The sequence below is a fragment of the Xenopus laevis genome, chromosome 8L (genome assembly GCF_017654675.1).
Source record: "Xenopus laevis strain J_2021 chromosome 8L, Xenopus_laevis_v10.1, whole genome shotgun sequence".
In the NCBI taxonomy this organism is placed as follows: Eukaryota; Metazoa; Chordata; class Amphibia; order Anura; family Pipidae; genus Xenopus; species Xenopus laevis.
The window spans coordinates 116182832-116198826 of record NC_054385.1 but is presented as its reverse complement, the minus strand read 5'-3'; the positions used below and the strand labels follow the sequence as shown (position 1 = coordinate 116198826).

The following is a 15995-nucleotide window of genomic DNA, read 5'->3' as shown; positions in this document are numbered from 1 at the left end:
ATGACACGAATGACACGTCCCATTTAACTCTTTGGATGGCACATAAGGCTTACATGAGGGGTATAGCAATGCAACTTAATGCACATATTCGAAAGGAAAAAGCTCTTAAACAACTAAATTTATTGAACCAGCTTTACCAATTGGAATATAGTAATAAGTTAAATCCCTCTCATACCATAAGTAAACAGATTAAAGAGGTGCAGAATGAGTTTCAGGAATTATATGCATACAAGCAAACTATTGTATATAATAAAATGAGGTTAAATTATTACTACCAGGGAGATAGGGCTTCGGCCTTATTGGCTAAACGTGTTAAAACTTATCAAGCAAAACAGAGAATCCCTTATCTAATTAATAAACATAATGTTAAAGAACAAAATCCTAAAATAATTGCAGATATATTTGCTGAATACTACTCAGAATTATATAATCTTAAAGCTGATATATCTACTCCTCAACCCTCTCAAGATATTATAGATAGTTTTTTTGCAAAGCTCACAATTCCTAAGATAACTCCCGACCAACTTCATGATTAAATAGTCCTATTAGTGATAAAGAAGTATTGTCGGCTCTACATTCTTTGAAAGCAAAACAAATCCCCAGGCCCGGACGGATTGATTAAAGAATACTATAAAAAATTTGATACCATTCTTACCCCGTATTTATCTAAAGAATTTAACCATGCCATCTTACAGAAACATTTCCCTAAAGAGTTTTTGCAAGCTACTATAATCACTCTCCCTAAACCTGGAAAAGATCCTGATAGACCAGCTAATTTTAGACCTATCTCTTTACTTAACTCGGACACAAAATTATTTGCAAAAATTCTAGCGAATAGATTAACTGATATACTCCCATTGTTGGTACATAATGACCAGGTAGGATTTATCAAAGGGAGACAAGCTTCAGATGGAACCCGGAGATTGATAAATTTAATAGAAATAGTGGGGAAAAAACCAGAACCTTCTCTGCTCCTGTCATTGGATGCAGAGAAGGCTTTTGATAGGGTACATTGGGGGTATTTATGAAGTCTTTTGAAAACATTTGGATTTCAAGAACAAATTTTTGATTCCATTATGGCTCTCTACTCATGCCCTTCAGCAAGAGTATTGGCCTCAGGGTTTTTATCTGAGATATTTCCAATAACTAATCGGACGCGCCAAGGGTGCCCTCTCTCACCCTTAATTTTTGCCTTAGTAATGGAACATTTGGCAATGGCGATTAGGGAGAATGTAGATATAACTGGGATAAAGGTGGGGGATACTTGTCATAAAATCAGTCTATTTGCCGATGTTGTTCTATTATTGATTTCTAACCCGACGACTTCATTACTGGCTGTACAACAAACAATAGAAAATTTTGCACTAGTCTCGTATTATAAAATCAACGAAAGTAAATGTATGATACTAAATATGGGAGTAGATGATCAGACTACTGCTAAACTAATAAGACAATTTTCATTTAAATGGAATAAAAAATCGATTTCTTATTTGGGGATCAAACTTACCTTCCCGATCTCAAATATAGTGGAGGAAAATTATAAAGAAATTTTGCATCAGATAAAAGCGGAAATTAAAGGATATAAAAATTTGGAACTGTCCTGGATAGCTAGAATTAACACTGCGAAAATGATGGTTTTGCCTAAGATATTATATTTAATGAGAACAATCCCTTTGAAAATTAATACAGATATTCTTAGAAGTCTTCAGGGAGTATTCCAAGAGATTATTTGGAATGATAAACTTCCCCGAGTTAATAAAACTCTTATGTATACAGCAATGGAACAAGGCGGGATGAGCGTTCCTAATTTGTTTAAATATATGGAAGCCTGCATTGCTGAAAATATAAAACTTTGTTGGGCAACAAATGACCATAAATTATGGATGACAATTGAAAATGTATTTATTCCTACTAATAATTTACAAAACCTGTTATGGGCATTAGCCCTAAATCCTGACTTCCAATTTTCTTCTCTAACAACAACAAGACACATGTGTCAAGTCTGGAAGAATATTCTCCAAAGGGAAGATTGGTGAAAAACTCAGGTCTTAGACATTCCGATAGCTGCTGTGAAGATTATTACCTACCAGAATGGCTTTAATAGATGGATTGACAATGGTATTCATAGGATAAAGGACATTACAAGTCTAAATAATTTATGGTCATTCCAAGAAATTAAAGAAACATACGCTATTTCTAATAATGATTTTTTTCTTTATTTGCAATTAAGACATACAGTACAACCATTTTTTAAACTAACAGGCAAAACGTTCTCGCCGTTCTACAGGTTTTTAGTTACCATCTCACCTACTTTAAAAGGAATATCCTTTTGTTATAAGCTTTTCAACGATTCTATGGAGAAATCTTCCTCTTTCATTAAGTGGGAAAAAGATCTTAATATGTCATTTACTCAGGACCAATGGGAAGAAGCCTTAAAATGGCCAAAAAAAGCATCACATTGCATTAATCACATATAGTTGAGTAGGAAAATTCTCCTAAGATGGCATCTCACCCCACGAAGATTAGAAAAAATGAAGGTGACTCCGTTAGCCTTATGTTGGAGGGGTTGTGGCTTGCAAGCAGATAGCTTTCACATGTGGTGGTCTTGTCCAATAGTGGTAGCCTTCTGGAAGGAAGTAAATGATTTGTTACAAAAGGTTTTACAGCTCGCAGATCCTATCTCTCCAGCTTTAGCACTTTTAAATGTGGATATTCACCAACTACAGGGTATTGCTGTATGTATTTTCTACTGCATTGTATAACAAACTCAATGTTTATAGTGGATACTGAAGTTATGATGGTATTTTTAGTAGTACCATTTTGACCTTGTGTAAGACAAAACTCAGTAAAGGAAAACCTTTCGTAATAGTCAGGCAATTTATTCATACATAATACAATAATAACAGTTTTGTCTGGGTAAGCTGTTGGAGTAACACACAGAATGTCAGCCAAGGACTTACCAAAGACCCACCTCTTGGTCCAGGCGTTATATAGCTTTCAGAAGGCATTTACAGTTATTGTAACAAAGGGTTCATGGAAATACCATACATAGTCTGACTCCTCCTTGTACAATTAATGTCTAAATGATTTACTTAGTCTTACATGTTATCAAAGGAATGTTGTAACATACTGTGCCTAGCTCCAACGGTCCACAACCTCGCAATCAGCTATTGGCTAACCAAGGCCATTGTGGTATTTCCAGTAATTTGAGCAGCACTTCAGCTAAAAGGGGCCCCCTCAGACAGGCTGGCGTTATGCTGACACTCTGGAATTTAAGTAACAGAGTGATGATCTTTTGTTTGTATGGCCTAGTATAAGCTATATGAGTGACCATTGTCCACAGTAGACCATTAGCCCTTATAGTCCATCCTGCCTTGGGCCCTATAGCGTTATGGCGTCATAGAGGGCGGGGGTGACAAATATCAACCCTCTGACACTAGCCATTCGTCCGTCTTAGGATTTAGACCGTTCCAGATATATTTTATAATAACAGTTATGTGTCAACATTTTACTTTGTAACCTTATTGCACGATTGTCAAACCAACTAATGTTCTAAGGTTGTTTGATATATGTAATTCAATGAAAATATTTCATAAAAAAAAAAAAAATTAAATTGGTGTTTTAGCTTATGGGGGACCTCCTACAATCAATTTGGAGTCATTGGTGGACTATGAAAAAATCATTTCCTAGTACTATATCATTGTCTATTTTGTTTTACTGTTTTTAAAAAATTTAAGTTTAAAGTTAATTGTTCCTGTATCCGGTGTTTCAGTCTGAACGTAGTGATCCAGGTGCAGATTCGGAACTGTTAAGATTTGCTGCAATAGTTGATACATTTCTCAGCAGCATCTGTAGAATATTAGCAACTATTGTATCAATTCTAACAGCTGCCTTTAATGAAACTCAGGGATTAATGCATCAATTTAGGGGCCTATTTATTCTACCCCTGGTCCTTTTCAAAGGGGAAAACTTTGATTTTTAGAGTGAAAAAACTAAAATTTTTAGAGATTCATTATACCCCAAAGCATCTTAAAATTCGAATCCAAAAATACTCAATCTCAAACCTGTTGAGGTCATGTAGAGGTCAATGGCAGATGTCCCTGATGATGTTTCTTGACGTGATCCATGCTGGTTTTCATACAATAACCCGATAAATTTGAGTTCGATAAACTAAGTTATTGGAAAGTCAATCGCGGGATGGGATTGATGCAGGATTTTGTTGCAACGATTTTTCAAACCAAATTTTTCGGAAAGAATTCGGGTTTGGGAGTTTGGTCAAATTTTTTTTTATTAGAGTGATAAAAAATCAAGTATTAGTAATTACCCCCTATATGTAGCAATTTAGAACAATTTACAGAGTCGGTGACCCTAAATCTCCCACCCCCTGGAGCTGCTTTAGAAAGACATAAGAAGGTGAAAAATGAAACTTTACTCTTCAGTTAAACGTTAACAAACAGGTGAACAATACCCTTTAATAGAGAAGGGTAATTTTAGAGATAGACAAATACATTCCTTTTATTAAAGGGGTGGCTCATCTTTAAGTTAAATTTTAGTATGTTATAGCATGGTCAATTCTAAACAACTATTTAACTGGTCTTCATTTTTTCTTTTGTAGTTTCTTCTTCTGTCTCTTTCCAGCTTTCAAATGGGGGTGACTGACACCATCTAAAAACAATTGCTCTGTAATGCTACACATTTAGGGGCAGATTAACATAGGGTCGAATATCGAGGATTAATTAACCCTCGATATTCGACTGCCAAATGTATATCCTTCGACTTCGAATATCGAAGTCGAAGGATTTACCGCAATTAGTTTGATCAAACGAACGATCAATAGATTAAATGAAAAATCATTTGTTCGAACGATTAAATCCTTCGAATCTAACGATTCGAAGGATTTTAATCAATCGATCAAACGATTTTTCTATGCCCAAAAAAACCTTAGAAAGGTTCGGTAGGTTTTAGGTGGTGAAGTAGGGGTGGAAGTTTTTTTAAAATGACAGTACTACGACTATCGAATGGTTGAATATTCAAAGGATTTTTCGTTATAATCGTTCGATTCCAAGTCGAAGTCGTAGTCGAAGGTCGAAGTAGCCAAAAAAACATTCGAAATTAGAAGTTTTTTTTTATTCTATTCCTTCACTCAAGCTAAGTAAATGGGCCCATTATTGTTATTATTACTTATTATTACTCATCTTCTATTCAGACCATCTCCTATTCATATTCCAGTCTCTTATTCAAATCAGTGCATGGTTGTAGGGTTGGACGGGCTGCTGAATAAAAAGCTAATTAGCTAAAAAAATTACAAATAATAAAAAATTAAAACCAGTAGCAAATTGTCTCAGAATGTCACTCTCTACATCATACAAAAATTTAACTCAAAGGTGCACAACCTCTTTAAAGGGGAAGTAAGTCTAAAATACATTAATGCTAGAAATGCTGTATTTTGTATTCTAAAGGGATACTGTCATGGGGAAAAAAATATTTTCAAAATGAATCAGTTAATAGTGCTGCTCCAGCAGAATTCTGCATTGAAATCCATTTCTCAAAAGAGAAAACAGATTTTTTTTATATTCAATTTTGAAATCTGACATGGGGCTAGACATATTGTCAATTTCCCAGCTGCCCCAAGTCATGTGACTTGTGCTCTGATAAACTTCAATCACTCTTTACTGCTGTACTGCAAGTTGGAGTGATATCACCCCCTCCCTTTTCCCACCCAGCAGCCAAACAAAAGAACAATGGGAAGGTAACCAGATAACAGCTCCCTAACACAAGATAACAGCTGCCTGGTAGTTCTAAGAACAACACTCAATAGTAAAAACCCATGTCCCACTGAGACACATTCAGTTACATTGAGAAGGAAAAACAGCAGCCTGCCAGAAAGCATTTCTCTCCTAAAGTGCAGGCACAAGTCACATGACCAGGGGCAGCTGGGAAATTAACAAAATGTCTAGCCCCATGTCAGATTTCAAAATTGAATATAAAAAATCTGTTTGCTCTTTTGAGAAATGGATTACAGTGCAGAATTCTGCTGGAGTAGCACTATTAACTGATGCGTTTTGAAAAAAACATGTTTTCCGATGACAGGATCCCTTAAACATAAACATGAACTTACTGCACCACAAGCCTAATCAAACAAATGATTTATGCTTTCAAAGTTTGCCACAGGGGGTCACCATCTTGTAACTTTGTTAAAAATGTTTGCAAGACCAAGACTGTGCACATGCTCAGTGTGGTCTAGGCTGCTGCTTAGGGGTCGTCATAAATGATCAAAACAGCACAAGTCAAATAATATCTGCCAGAAGCTGATACAGCAAGACTGATTAATAATAAGAATATGCAGACTGCACTGGGTCCTGTGTTGTCATGTAATCTAATGTGAATTTTATAGTTTTTCAATGTTTAATAGAAACGTTCTCCAACTCTGCAGAACCAGTGGCTGCAGAAAAATAATCCTCCAAATAGAATCCCAGTTTATTTGTTTAAATCTGGCTCCATGATCTTTGACCCTGCAGCTAGTATTGGAAAGAGTAAAGGGGATGTAAAGGCAAAAATAAAATCCAATTCAAATCTTTACACAGTCGCTGACTGCTCTACAGGGAAAGAAATAAAGCTGCTTGAGTTCTGCATGGCTGGGAAGTAAGGCCGGAGCTCCCTCTGCTGTTCATAAGTATGATTGTTTCCCTGCAGAGCAGTTTGGGACCATCTGACAATTACTACCCAGAGCAGTCAGCACAAGTAAATGAAGGGAGAATTTCACTGCATACAGTCAAGTTTCTTATAAAAATGGTACACATTTTTTAATTAATGTATAGTGGAGATATATTTAGTTTTCATTAAAGAAAGTAAAAATAGTGATAATTAGCCCTTTAAGTAGAGGCTATTCAACACCATGGGGCTGATTTATCAATTTATTTATCAATCAATCAATTTTTTTTTTTACTGAAACATATGAATTAAATGAGTGGGACAAAACTGAAATTTTTAATATTAATTAAGTACAAAAAAGTAAGATTTTTTTCTTCAGTTCAAGTTTTATAAACTTTTTTCTAAATTTTTTGAGACTTTTTAGATCCATTGCAAACTCTGAATAGAATATTAATTGTGTACATTTGGGTAAAAAAATAAATAACAAATTTGAATTTTGACTTCCACAGTTTGTTTCATAACCAAATGACACAAAATTTAACACAAAATAAGAATAATCAAAGTGTCAACTTGTCAACATTATCACAGAATAATGTACAGTAGTTCAGTTAAAACTGGCCCTACAGTGGTGCATGTAAGCTGCAGATTTGGCCCCTTCTGACAAAGTTTATCTGCCCATGTAAAGGCCCTGTGCAAAGCCTTATTCAATAGATATCTGGCTAATAATTAACCAAATATCTATTTGGAAGATTTAACCCCCCATAGGTGCTTATTCTTCATATGTGCCTATTGTGATCCGATTGTTGGCCCGGGTCCAAACAATCATGTCATTCCAATTTGGCTCAGAATGTAGGCGATATTCGGGGGGGGGGGGGGTTGTGGAAGCACTCATGGCTAAATCAAGTAAATTTAAGTTTAATTGAAGTGCTACTTACTATGCACTTCCCTGGTCCCCTGTCTCATATGTAATTCAGTATAAATGCAAGTGCATATGTTTACAAAACAGGGGTTTTTAGTTACAAAGTTATGATGATAAAGTTGAAAAGCCACCATACCACGTCAAGGTAAACCCCATATGGCGGTCCCTAGCTTGCTTGTTTAAAAAGAGATACTTCTCTGCTTAATAGCATTACCTGTATTCAGTGTGTGTTGAACATCGGTTTCAATTTGAAGGCTGAAACCTCCCCCGCCAGTAAAGGCTTTTAAGAGAGAGGGATTGCCCAAACCAACGCCCACATTTAAAAGCATAGGACCACCATTAGTATTAAGGGGTGGGTATGGGGTGCTATTAAAAACCACATAAAGCTATTTGGAAGATTTAATCCCTATAGGTGCCTATTCTTCATATGTGCCTATTGTGATCCGATTGTTGGCCCGGGTCCAAACAATCATGTCATTCCAATTTGGCTCAGAATGTAGGTGACTAAAGTGGCCAAATATATGTTTGATTTTTAACCTTGCCATACAAAGCAACTTTTTATGGAAATCTGTATGATAATTGAATAATAATAATAATAATAATAATAATAATAATAAATGTGCATGATCAATGACTGAGGGCTACGCCTTATTGAGCTTTTGTTTCTATTTGCTATTTAAGATATAATTTCTGTCTATACAAATTACGTTTATTGTGACTAGAATCATCAATCATTAATTGCTGAAAAAATACAAACTCTCAAATGATCAGTTTTCCACTTTAGAGATTAATAGAGCTCAATCCCTGTGGGTTTTATTAAAAGTAAATACAGTATATATATTCCATGTGGCTCGACCTCTCACAGTTATTTTCCTCTCAGAAGCAGATAGGACATTTTGAGTGACACGTGATTAAAGTAAGTGAAATCCGTACAATTGAGGTTAATGAATGGTTTATGATTCAACTTCTGACAACAGGCAGGATTAACAGTGATAGATATTTTGTAAAGTCATGGGTACTTTGCTATATTCTGAATGTATGCAGCATCTTGTATTCATTCTCCACTGTTTCTCTTTTCTGTCTTTGCCTGGTTGGAAGAATAGATGTTGCGTTTTGTGATTTTGGCTTCTCATATATCCACAGATGTCCAAGGTAAGTCTGGTGGGAATAAAGCTTGGGCTGCTGCAGCTGAGAATTTTCAGTCTAAGTAAAACCCTACAGGATTTTGAAGGTGCAGTGTAAAGAATCAAAACAATTTGCTTGCCCAGTCTATATCTATGATTAGTAACATGTAACATATCAGACAATGTTTCTTGCAGATTAGGAGCATAACTCAATAAATACATTATAAATATGTATTTTCATTATTATATGGCACTGTATGACGTAGTGTTCCTAAACACTTAAAATAGAATCACAATAAATAATGGTCCATTCCAAAGTCTCATGCATCACTGCTTTTCATTATACTGCTCTTTACCACCTGCATTTGTTAGTATTTACAGTGCTGCTTGCTGCGACTCTTTCCCTTTAATTATCTGATTTTTATAATCAGTGGGGATTATTTGCCGAGCAGCACTGCCTTCTGTTTTATCCACATAACCGCATTGCTTTATTTTATTTTTTTTTTACACCCAATGTGTTTTTTTCAGCTACAGTACCCAAAAATCACTTAATATATTCGAAAATAGAGAAGAAATTAACAAATCCACTAAACTGAATCTACATCTAAATCTATTTATTGTGAAAAAAAATAAGATGAACTTTATAGTTAAATTATACATGTAGCAGAAGTCAGCTGATGGACTGACATTTTTTTTTACATTGTTTTACAACGCACACCCAGCAATCAGAAAGGGATTGACAAACACGGCATTCAGTTGAAATTATGTGATGCAAATACAGGTATTGGTAGTAAAAGAATAAATGGGAGCACTCCCCCTTCTCTCACCTGCACGTGAAGATTCAGCAAACCTGTGTGCTTACACGCAAAGAGCCCCCGGTCCAGGCCAATATCATGTAGAAACAAACCAAAAAGTTGCGGAGCATGTCGGTCACTGAATCTTTAAAATCTTCATTTATTGGAAATCGTTAAAAACATGAATGACAATGACATGTTCCCCTACATCAAGCGTAGGGGAACATGTCATTGTCATTCATGTTTTTAACGATTTCCAATAAATGAAGATTTTAAAGATTCAGTGACCGACATGCTCCGCAAATACAGGTATTGGACCTGTTATCCAGAATGCTCAGTACCTTTTTTTTTTGGAAAACTGATTTTTAAATAATTTGGATCTTCATAACTTAAGTCTACTGTAAACTCATTTAAACATTGATTAAACCCAACAGGATTGTTTTGCTTTCAATAAGGATTAATTATATCTTAGCTGGGATCAAGTACAAGCTATGGATTTACTATTACAGAGAAAAGGGACATCATTTTCAAAAATGAGACCTTTTCAATTAAAATGGAGATTATGGGAGACAGCCTTCCTGTAATTCTTAACTTTTTGGATAACGAGTTGCCCGATAATGGATCCCATACTGGTAAATTTAAAACCACTGGGTATTTTAATAAATGTATATTGGAAAGTTGCTGAGAATGTGCAGATTATTATTTATTCAGAGTACTGTAAGAATCTAGCTATTTTTATGTCATGGTGAGATATAATAACCAGGCAGATTTCTATTTAATGAAACAAAGAACAAATAAAAGTAAATCATGTTATGTGTAGAAATTATAGTATATTGACCTTAAGTACAGTATAGCAGATACAAGTACTATTCTAAAAGAAGGGGTAAAAATGAAAAAAAAAAATGAATTCTAAAAACATAGAATTTATTTTGCCATGATGCTAACCCCCTTTTCATAATAATTAGCACAGTTTGTCCAGATGCAGTAACCTATGGCAATCAATAGGATCCTTGCTTTTTAATAGGTAATAGCTAGTAAAGGCTACCTGCTGACTGGTTGTCTAATATCTTATGGGTACATGATTGTATATAAATAATTCTCTTTTAAAAAGACACACTGTAGGGTGATATGCTTTAATGCATAGTTCTGTAAAAGGTATAAGGCTAGGGCCACACGGGGGCAGAAAACCACCAGTAGAAATCCGCTGACTGATTTCTGCCCTACCGCGGGCAGCAGCCTCCTCTCCTTTCCTCCTCGAATTGTCTCGGTGCGAACAGACTCGCAAGTTTCCTGTGAAGAACCGCGAGTATCTGCATTTTGAGCCAAAATCTGCTAAAGTTTGTTCACGCTGAGCCAATTCAAGAACAGAGAGAAGGCTACTGCCCACGGTAGGGCAGAAATCAGCCAACAAATTTCTTCTAACGGTTTTCTGCCCCTTTAGACCATAGCCTAATTGACAGCAAATCAAACATTGGGGCAAAGGACTATACCAGTAATATTATTTGCATTGTCAAGCTAATAATGTAAGGACCTGGAAATGTTGTTGAAGTTGATATATTCCTGTGTGTTCAATAGATTGTATTTTATAAACCTGCCCATTTTCAGTTTTATATAGTAAAGATGTATGCAAAGTAGTCAATCAGTATCTACAGTACAACTTGTTGTTGGAACTCCATCTAGGTTAGAATTCGACTTTTCGCCACCTAATACCTGTCGATTTAAAGGGAGAGGTCCAGTAACCAATTTGAAGATAGTTAGTAGCCTTCCTGACATTCGAGTTCTTTTCAGAGAAAAAAGAAAAAAGATATTTGATTTTTTTTATAAATAACCCCCCAATCGAATTTCGAGGTAGTTTTAATTTTGTAGAGTTTTAAAAAACTCACATGAATTCGAAATTCAACCCTTTGAAATTTGCCACCCCAAATAAAATTGGGAAAGGTCCCCATTTTAATGACCATCAGTGGCAATATAAATTTAAAAAAATGTCTCACTTGTGAAATATAAGATTCCAAGATTTTTTATATTTGTATATCAACTTCTTCGTTCCTTTTACAGGTAGCCTCTTCAGACCTGATGGATAAAGTCAATAAGACATCTGTGGAAGAGTTTATTCTATTGGCTTTTTCAGATCTACACCAGCTCCAGATTCCCTTATTCTTCGTCATGTTGCTTGTCTACATTACATGTGTCTCTGGGAACTTGTCTATAATATGTCTAGTAAGGGTTGAACCTTCCCTTCATACCCCTATGTATTTTTTTATTAGTACATTAGCTGCAACAGAAATGATGTGTGTGTCTTGCATTATTCCTAATCTTTTAGCTAACCTCATTGCAGCTAAGGACAGAATATCTTTCATTGGCTGCTTCACGCAACTGTTTGCCATTAGTTCGTTGGGAACAGCAGAATGTTACCTACTTGCAGTCATGGCTTTTGACCGAAACCTGGCTATTAGCAGCCCTCTGCAATATTCTTCTATCATGACCCAGACCTTGTGCATACAACTTGCTGTTCTACCTGTGATTGTTGGAATTGTCACTCCAGTTATTTCTTTCATTTTTACAGCTAAATTGGAATTCTGTGGCCCTAATAAAGTCAACCATTTCTTTTGTGATTTTGCTCCTCTACAGTCCTTGGCTTGTTCTGATACCTTCATCGCTAAAGTGATTTCTAACTGTGGGGCCTTAGTTGCTGTTGCGCTCCCATTCATCACAACTGTTGGATTCTACATCCATATCATTGTCATCATTTCTAAGCTTAACAGTATTGAATCTAAACAGAAAGCCTTCTCCACCTGCTCTTCTCATCTCACTGTAGCAGGTTTGTTTTATATAACGGCTAGTACAGTGTATGTTGTACCAAAGGGTTCCGATTATGACAGGTTCCTTTCCCTTATATATACTGTCATTACCCCTCTTTTGAATCCCTTTATTTATACCTTAAGAAACAAGGATGTAAAAAGAGCTCTCATCAAATCAAGGAGGTTAAAACTTTTCCGTGGATCATTTTAATACTAACTAGATACAAAATAAAGTCTTGTATAAAACTAACCCTGAATGGTTGTTTCATTATATTGTACAAACGTTTCCTTTGATTTCTTCTTTTCTGAGTCAGTGCAAGTGGAGGTTGTGGATTTCAGTTTACTGTTTTCCCTCTTCTGCTTGCCTGCTCACCACCCAATAGCCCTTTTTAGGGCTAACTGTCTTTGTCTTTGTCTGTGCTGGTGTGTGTACTCCTTGTGGGTGCACACTTCTGCTGAGGGGATTTAGTTGAGGGTTTTATTTTTTTCTCCTTTCCTTCCCCCAAATATCCAAACCCCCCCTTATTTTTTATTTTTTTTAGTTTAGTCGCCCAATATGACGGGCCGTGGGAGCAGGGCCGGGCCAAGGTAGTTTGGCACCCTAGGCAAGGGCTTCAATCAGCGCCCCCGTGCCCCCGTGCCCCCGTGCCCCCGTGCCCCCGTTCTGTATGACCATTTCCCACCGAATCACGCTTTTTGTAATAAAAACCTTACAACACATTAATGAATCAAACTGTACCTGTGCTAGCCAGCAGCACCCAAAATATTGCCCCAATCTGTACCTGTGCCAGCCAGCAGCACCCAAAATACTGCCCCCAATCTGTATCTGTGCCAGCCAGCAGCACCCGAAATACTGTCCCAATCTGTACCTGTGCCAGCCAGCAGCCCCCCCCCCCCCGAAGTCTGTACCTGTTGTGCCAAACAATGCAGCATTGCCCCATCTCAAGTCTATACCTGTTGTGCCAACTGCCAAACAATTCAGCATTGACCCCTAAGTCAGGACTCAGCAACATTACCAAAATTGCCTGGCCCCAGCCCAGATCAGTGTGGACCTGTCCTCTCTCTCTCTCTCTATGTTCTCTTCTCCAATAACAGCAGCCGCCAATAACACCAGAATGCCGGTTATGCTATCCCCCGCACTGCCTGAGGGCTCTCTCCAACGCGCCAGGCCAGACCAGCACAGGCGCACAGCTCCCTCCCTGAGTGACGTCACCAGGCCGGCGCGAGCTTACTACAGCGCATGAATGCAATTGCGCATTTGTCTACGCTCATTCTCTGGAGCAAGCAACCGAGCAGGAGGGAGAGACAGGGCAGGCTGAAGCACCAGATCCAGTAAGAGGGAGGTGGGAAGCAGAGCGGAACTCCGCTGGCCGCATTGGAGAACTTAAATAAATAAAAAAAAAATCTTTCTTTTCAAAAGTGCGCCCCCTATGACTGCGCCCTAGGCGGGCGCCTACTCTGCCTACCCCTAGTTCCGGCCCTGCGTGGGAGAGGGGGGAGGGGTGGTGGTGGTGGGAAGAAGGGTGGGATGGGGAGGGGTGGCCGAGGAAGAGGCAGTGGTGCTGGCCGTGGGCATCCAACCCCACAACAGCCCAGCCCATGTGCCATGTCCAGCCTGGGCACTGTAGCGCAGCACAAGCTGCCATCAAAGCAGCTGCCATTACAGCAGCAGCTGCAACAACAACAGCAGCAGCAGCAAATGCCACAGCAGCAGGTGGCTTTGGGTCGCAGTGGGGCAACTGGCACACATAGGACTGTGCCAGATTTTTTTGCCACTGCTTCGCGACCCATATGCTCGCAGCAGGCAGAGGCGGTGGTAGACTGGCTGACCCAGGCTACCTCGTCTGCAGCGGGCACCAGTGAGCGGCAGGAGGTGGCATCACCTGCTAGCTCAGTGTGGGATGACACCCCATCCCTCTTATTTGATCCTGAGGTGGACTTGGGCCCAGACACCCAGGATCTTTTTGATGATCAGGCAGGAATGGGGGGGGGCATTCATGTCTGATGAAGAGGAGGAGGTCATGTCACAGCCCGCATCAGTAGGGGATATTGGGCAGGGTCCCCTTATGGCAGGGCAGCAAGTTGCTGGTGTGGGGTCAGACACCAGCATGCTGGATGTGGGTATTGATGCCATGTATGAGGCAGGGTCTGGTCTGGGGGAGGACGATGACAGGGACAGACCCTGGGAGCCGGCTCCAGAGGATAACAGCAGCAGTTCAGGGGGGAACTGTTTGTTGTTGATGAGGATGAAGAGCCAGCTCGACCGACCACTGCTAGGGGGGGCAGGCAACAGGGCAGCACTGCGCCTCGGTCCAAAGCCTATGGGCGTACGGGTGGGGACCATCCCCAACCCTCCACAGCAGGCAAGGCAGTGGCCCGCACTTCAGCAGTGTGGGCTTTTTTCACGTGCCAGGCAGAGGACCAGGCAGTAGCAGTGTGCCAGCTCTGCCGGCAGAAGGTTCGAAGGGGGCAGGCAGGGTCACATATGGGAACATCAGCTTTAAGTTCCCATATGAAACGTCATCACAGGATGACGTGGGAGCAGCACCAAAGTGGCAGGGCACCGGGGGGCAGCGGTGCTTCCTGTCCACCTCCTCCCATTCCTCAGGGAAGAGGTGCTAGCTCCCCAGACCCTGCAGCAAGGGAAGAGGATTCTGGGGCTCACAGTCGGAGGCAGCCACTGTGTAGCTCAGCCTCTTCTGCAGCCTCCTCCTCCTCAATGCGGCCCCTGTCCCGTCAGGTTTCCCTCCCCCAGTTCCTCACCTGCAAGACGCCTCTCTCTCCCAGCCACCCCCAAGTGCAGAGGCTTAATGGCTGCCTGGCAAAACTTCTGGCAGTGCAGCTGCTGCCCTATCAGCTAGTCGAAGCAGCCCCCTTCCGACAGCTGATGGCTTGCGCTGCCCCTAACTGGCGGATCCCCAGCCGCCATTATTTTGCCAGGAAGGCCGTCCCTGCCCTCCACCAGAAGGTGGTGGAGCATGTGTCCCTGTCGCTGGATCATGCTGTTGACGGCAGGGTGCACTGCACCACTGACACGTGGACCAGCAGGCACGGGAAGGGGAGGTACATAACTTACACTGCGCACTGGGTCACCCTTATGAGTGCTGGGGAGGGTGCAAGCCGGGGCGCTCCCCTCAGGCTACAGGTGCCTCCCTGTGGGGTACAGGGCAAACTCCACATGCCCATTTCCTCCTCCTCCTCCACTATGGATGAGCCACCCCTGAAGCGTCCCCGCAGCTATGCTTCAGTGCAGCACAGGCGATGTCAGGCTGTGCTGCAACTCCTCTCCCTGGGCGAGAGGAGTCATACTGCACCTGAGCTCATGGCTGCCTTCCAGACTCAGGTGCAGCGGTGGTTCACTCCCCGCCAGCTCCAAGCAGGTAACATTGTTTGCGACAACGGTCGCAACCTGCTGGCTGCCATCCACCTAGGGCACCTGACCCACGTGCCTTGCTTTGCACATGTCCTCAACCTTGTGGTGCAGCGCTTCCTCAAGAGCTACCAAGGGTTGGGTGACATGCTGGTTAAGGTACGTAGGGTATGTGCCCATTTTCGCAGGTCCCCCACCGCCAGCGCATCTTTGGCACGGATGCAGCGGTAGCATAGTCTGCCACCCCACCGGTGCACCCTGCACATGGTGGAGCGCCTCGTAGAGCAGCGCTGGGCGGTCAGCAATTACCTGCTGGAGCACAGTGCCAGGGGTACTCAG

At 40.3% G+C, this 15995-nt stretch overlaps 1 protein-coding gene across 1 annotated transcript; it reads left to right on the top strand.

Moving 5' to 3' along the window:
- Positions 1–11596: 11596 nt before the first annotated feature.
- Positions 11597–12497, top strand: LOC108699054 (olfactory receptor 502). The gene has a single exon (XM_018230914.2). The coding sequence runs from the start codon at positions 11652–11654 to the stop codon at positions 12495–12497; it is 846 nt and encodes a 281-aa protein (XP_018086403.2). The 5' UTR covers positions 11597–11651.
- The last annotated feature ends 3498 nt before the right edge of the window (positions 12498–15995 follow it).

What these genes read in the sequence shown, in the direction of transcription:
- LOC108699054 (XM_018230914.2), top strand. Translation starts at nt 11,652, where the DNA reads ATGTTGCTTGTCTACATTACATGTGTCTCTGGGAACTTGTCTATAATA.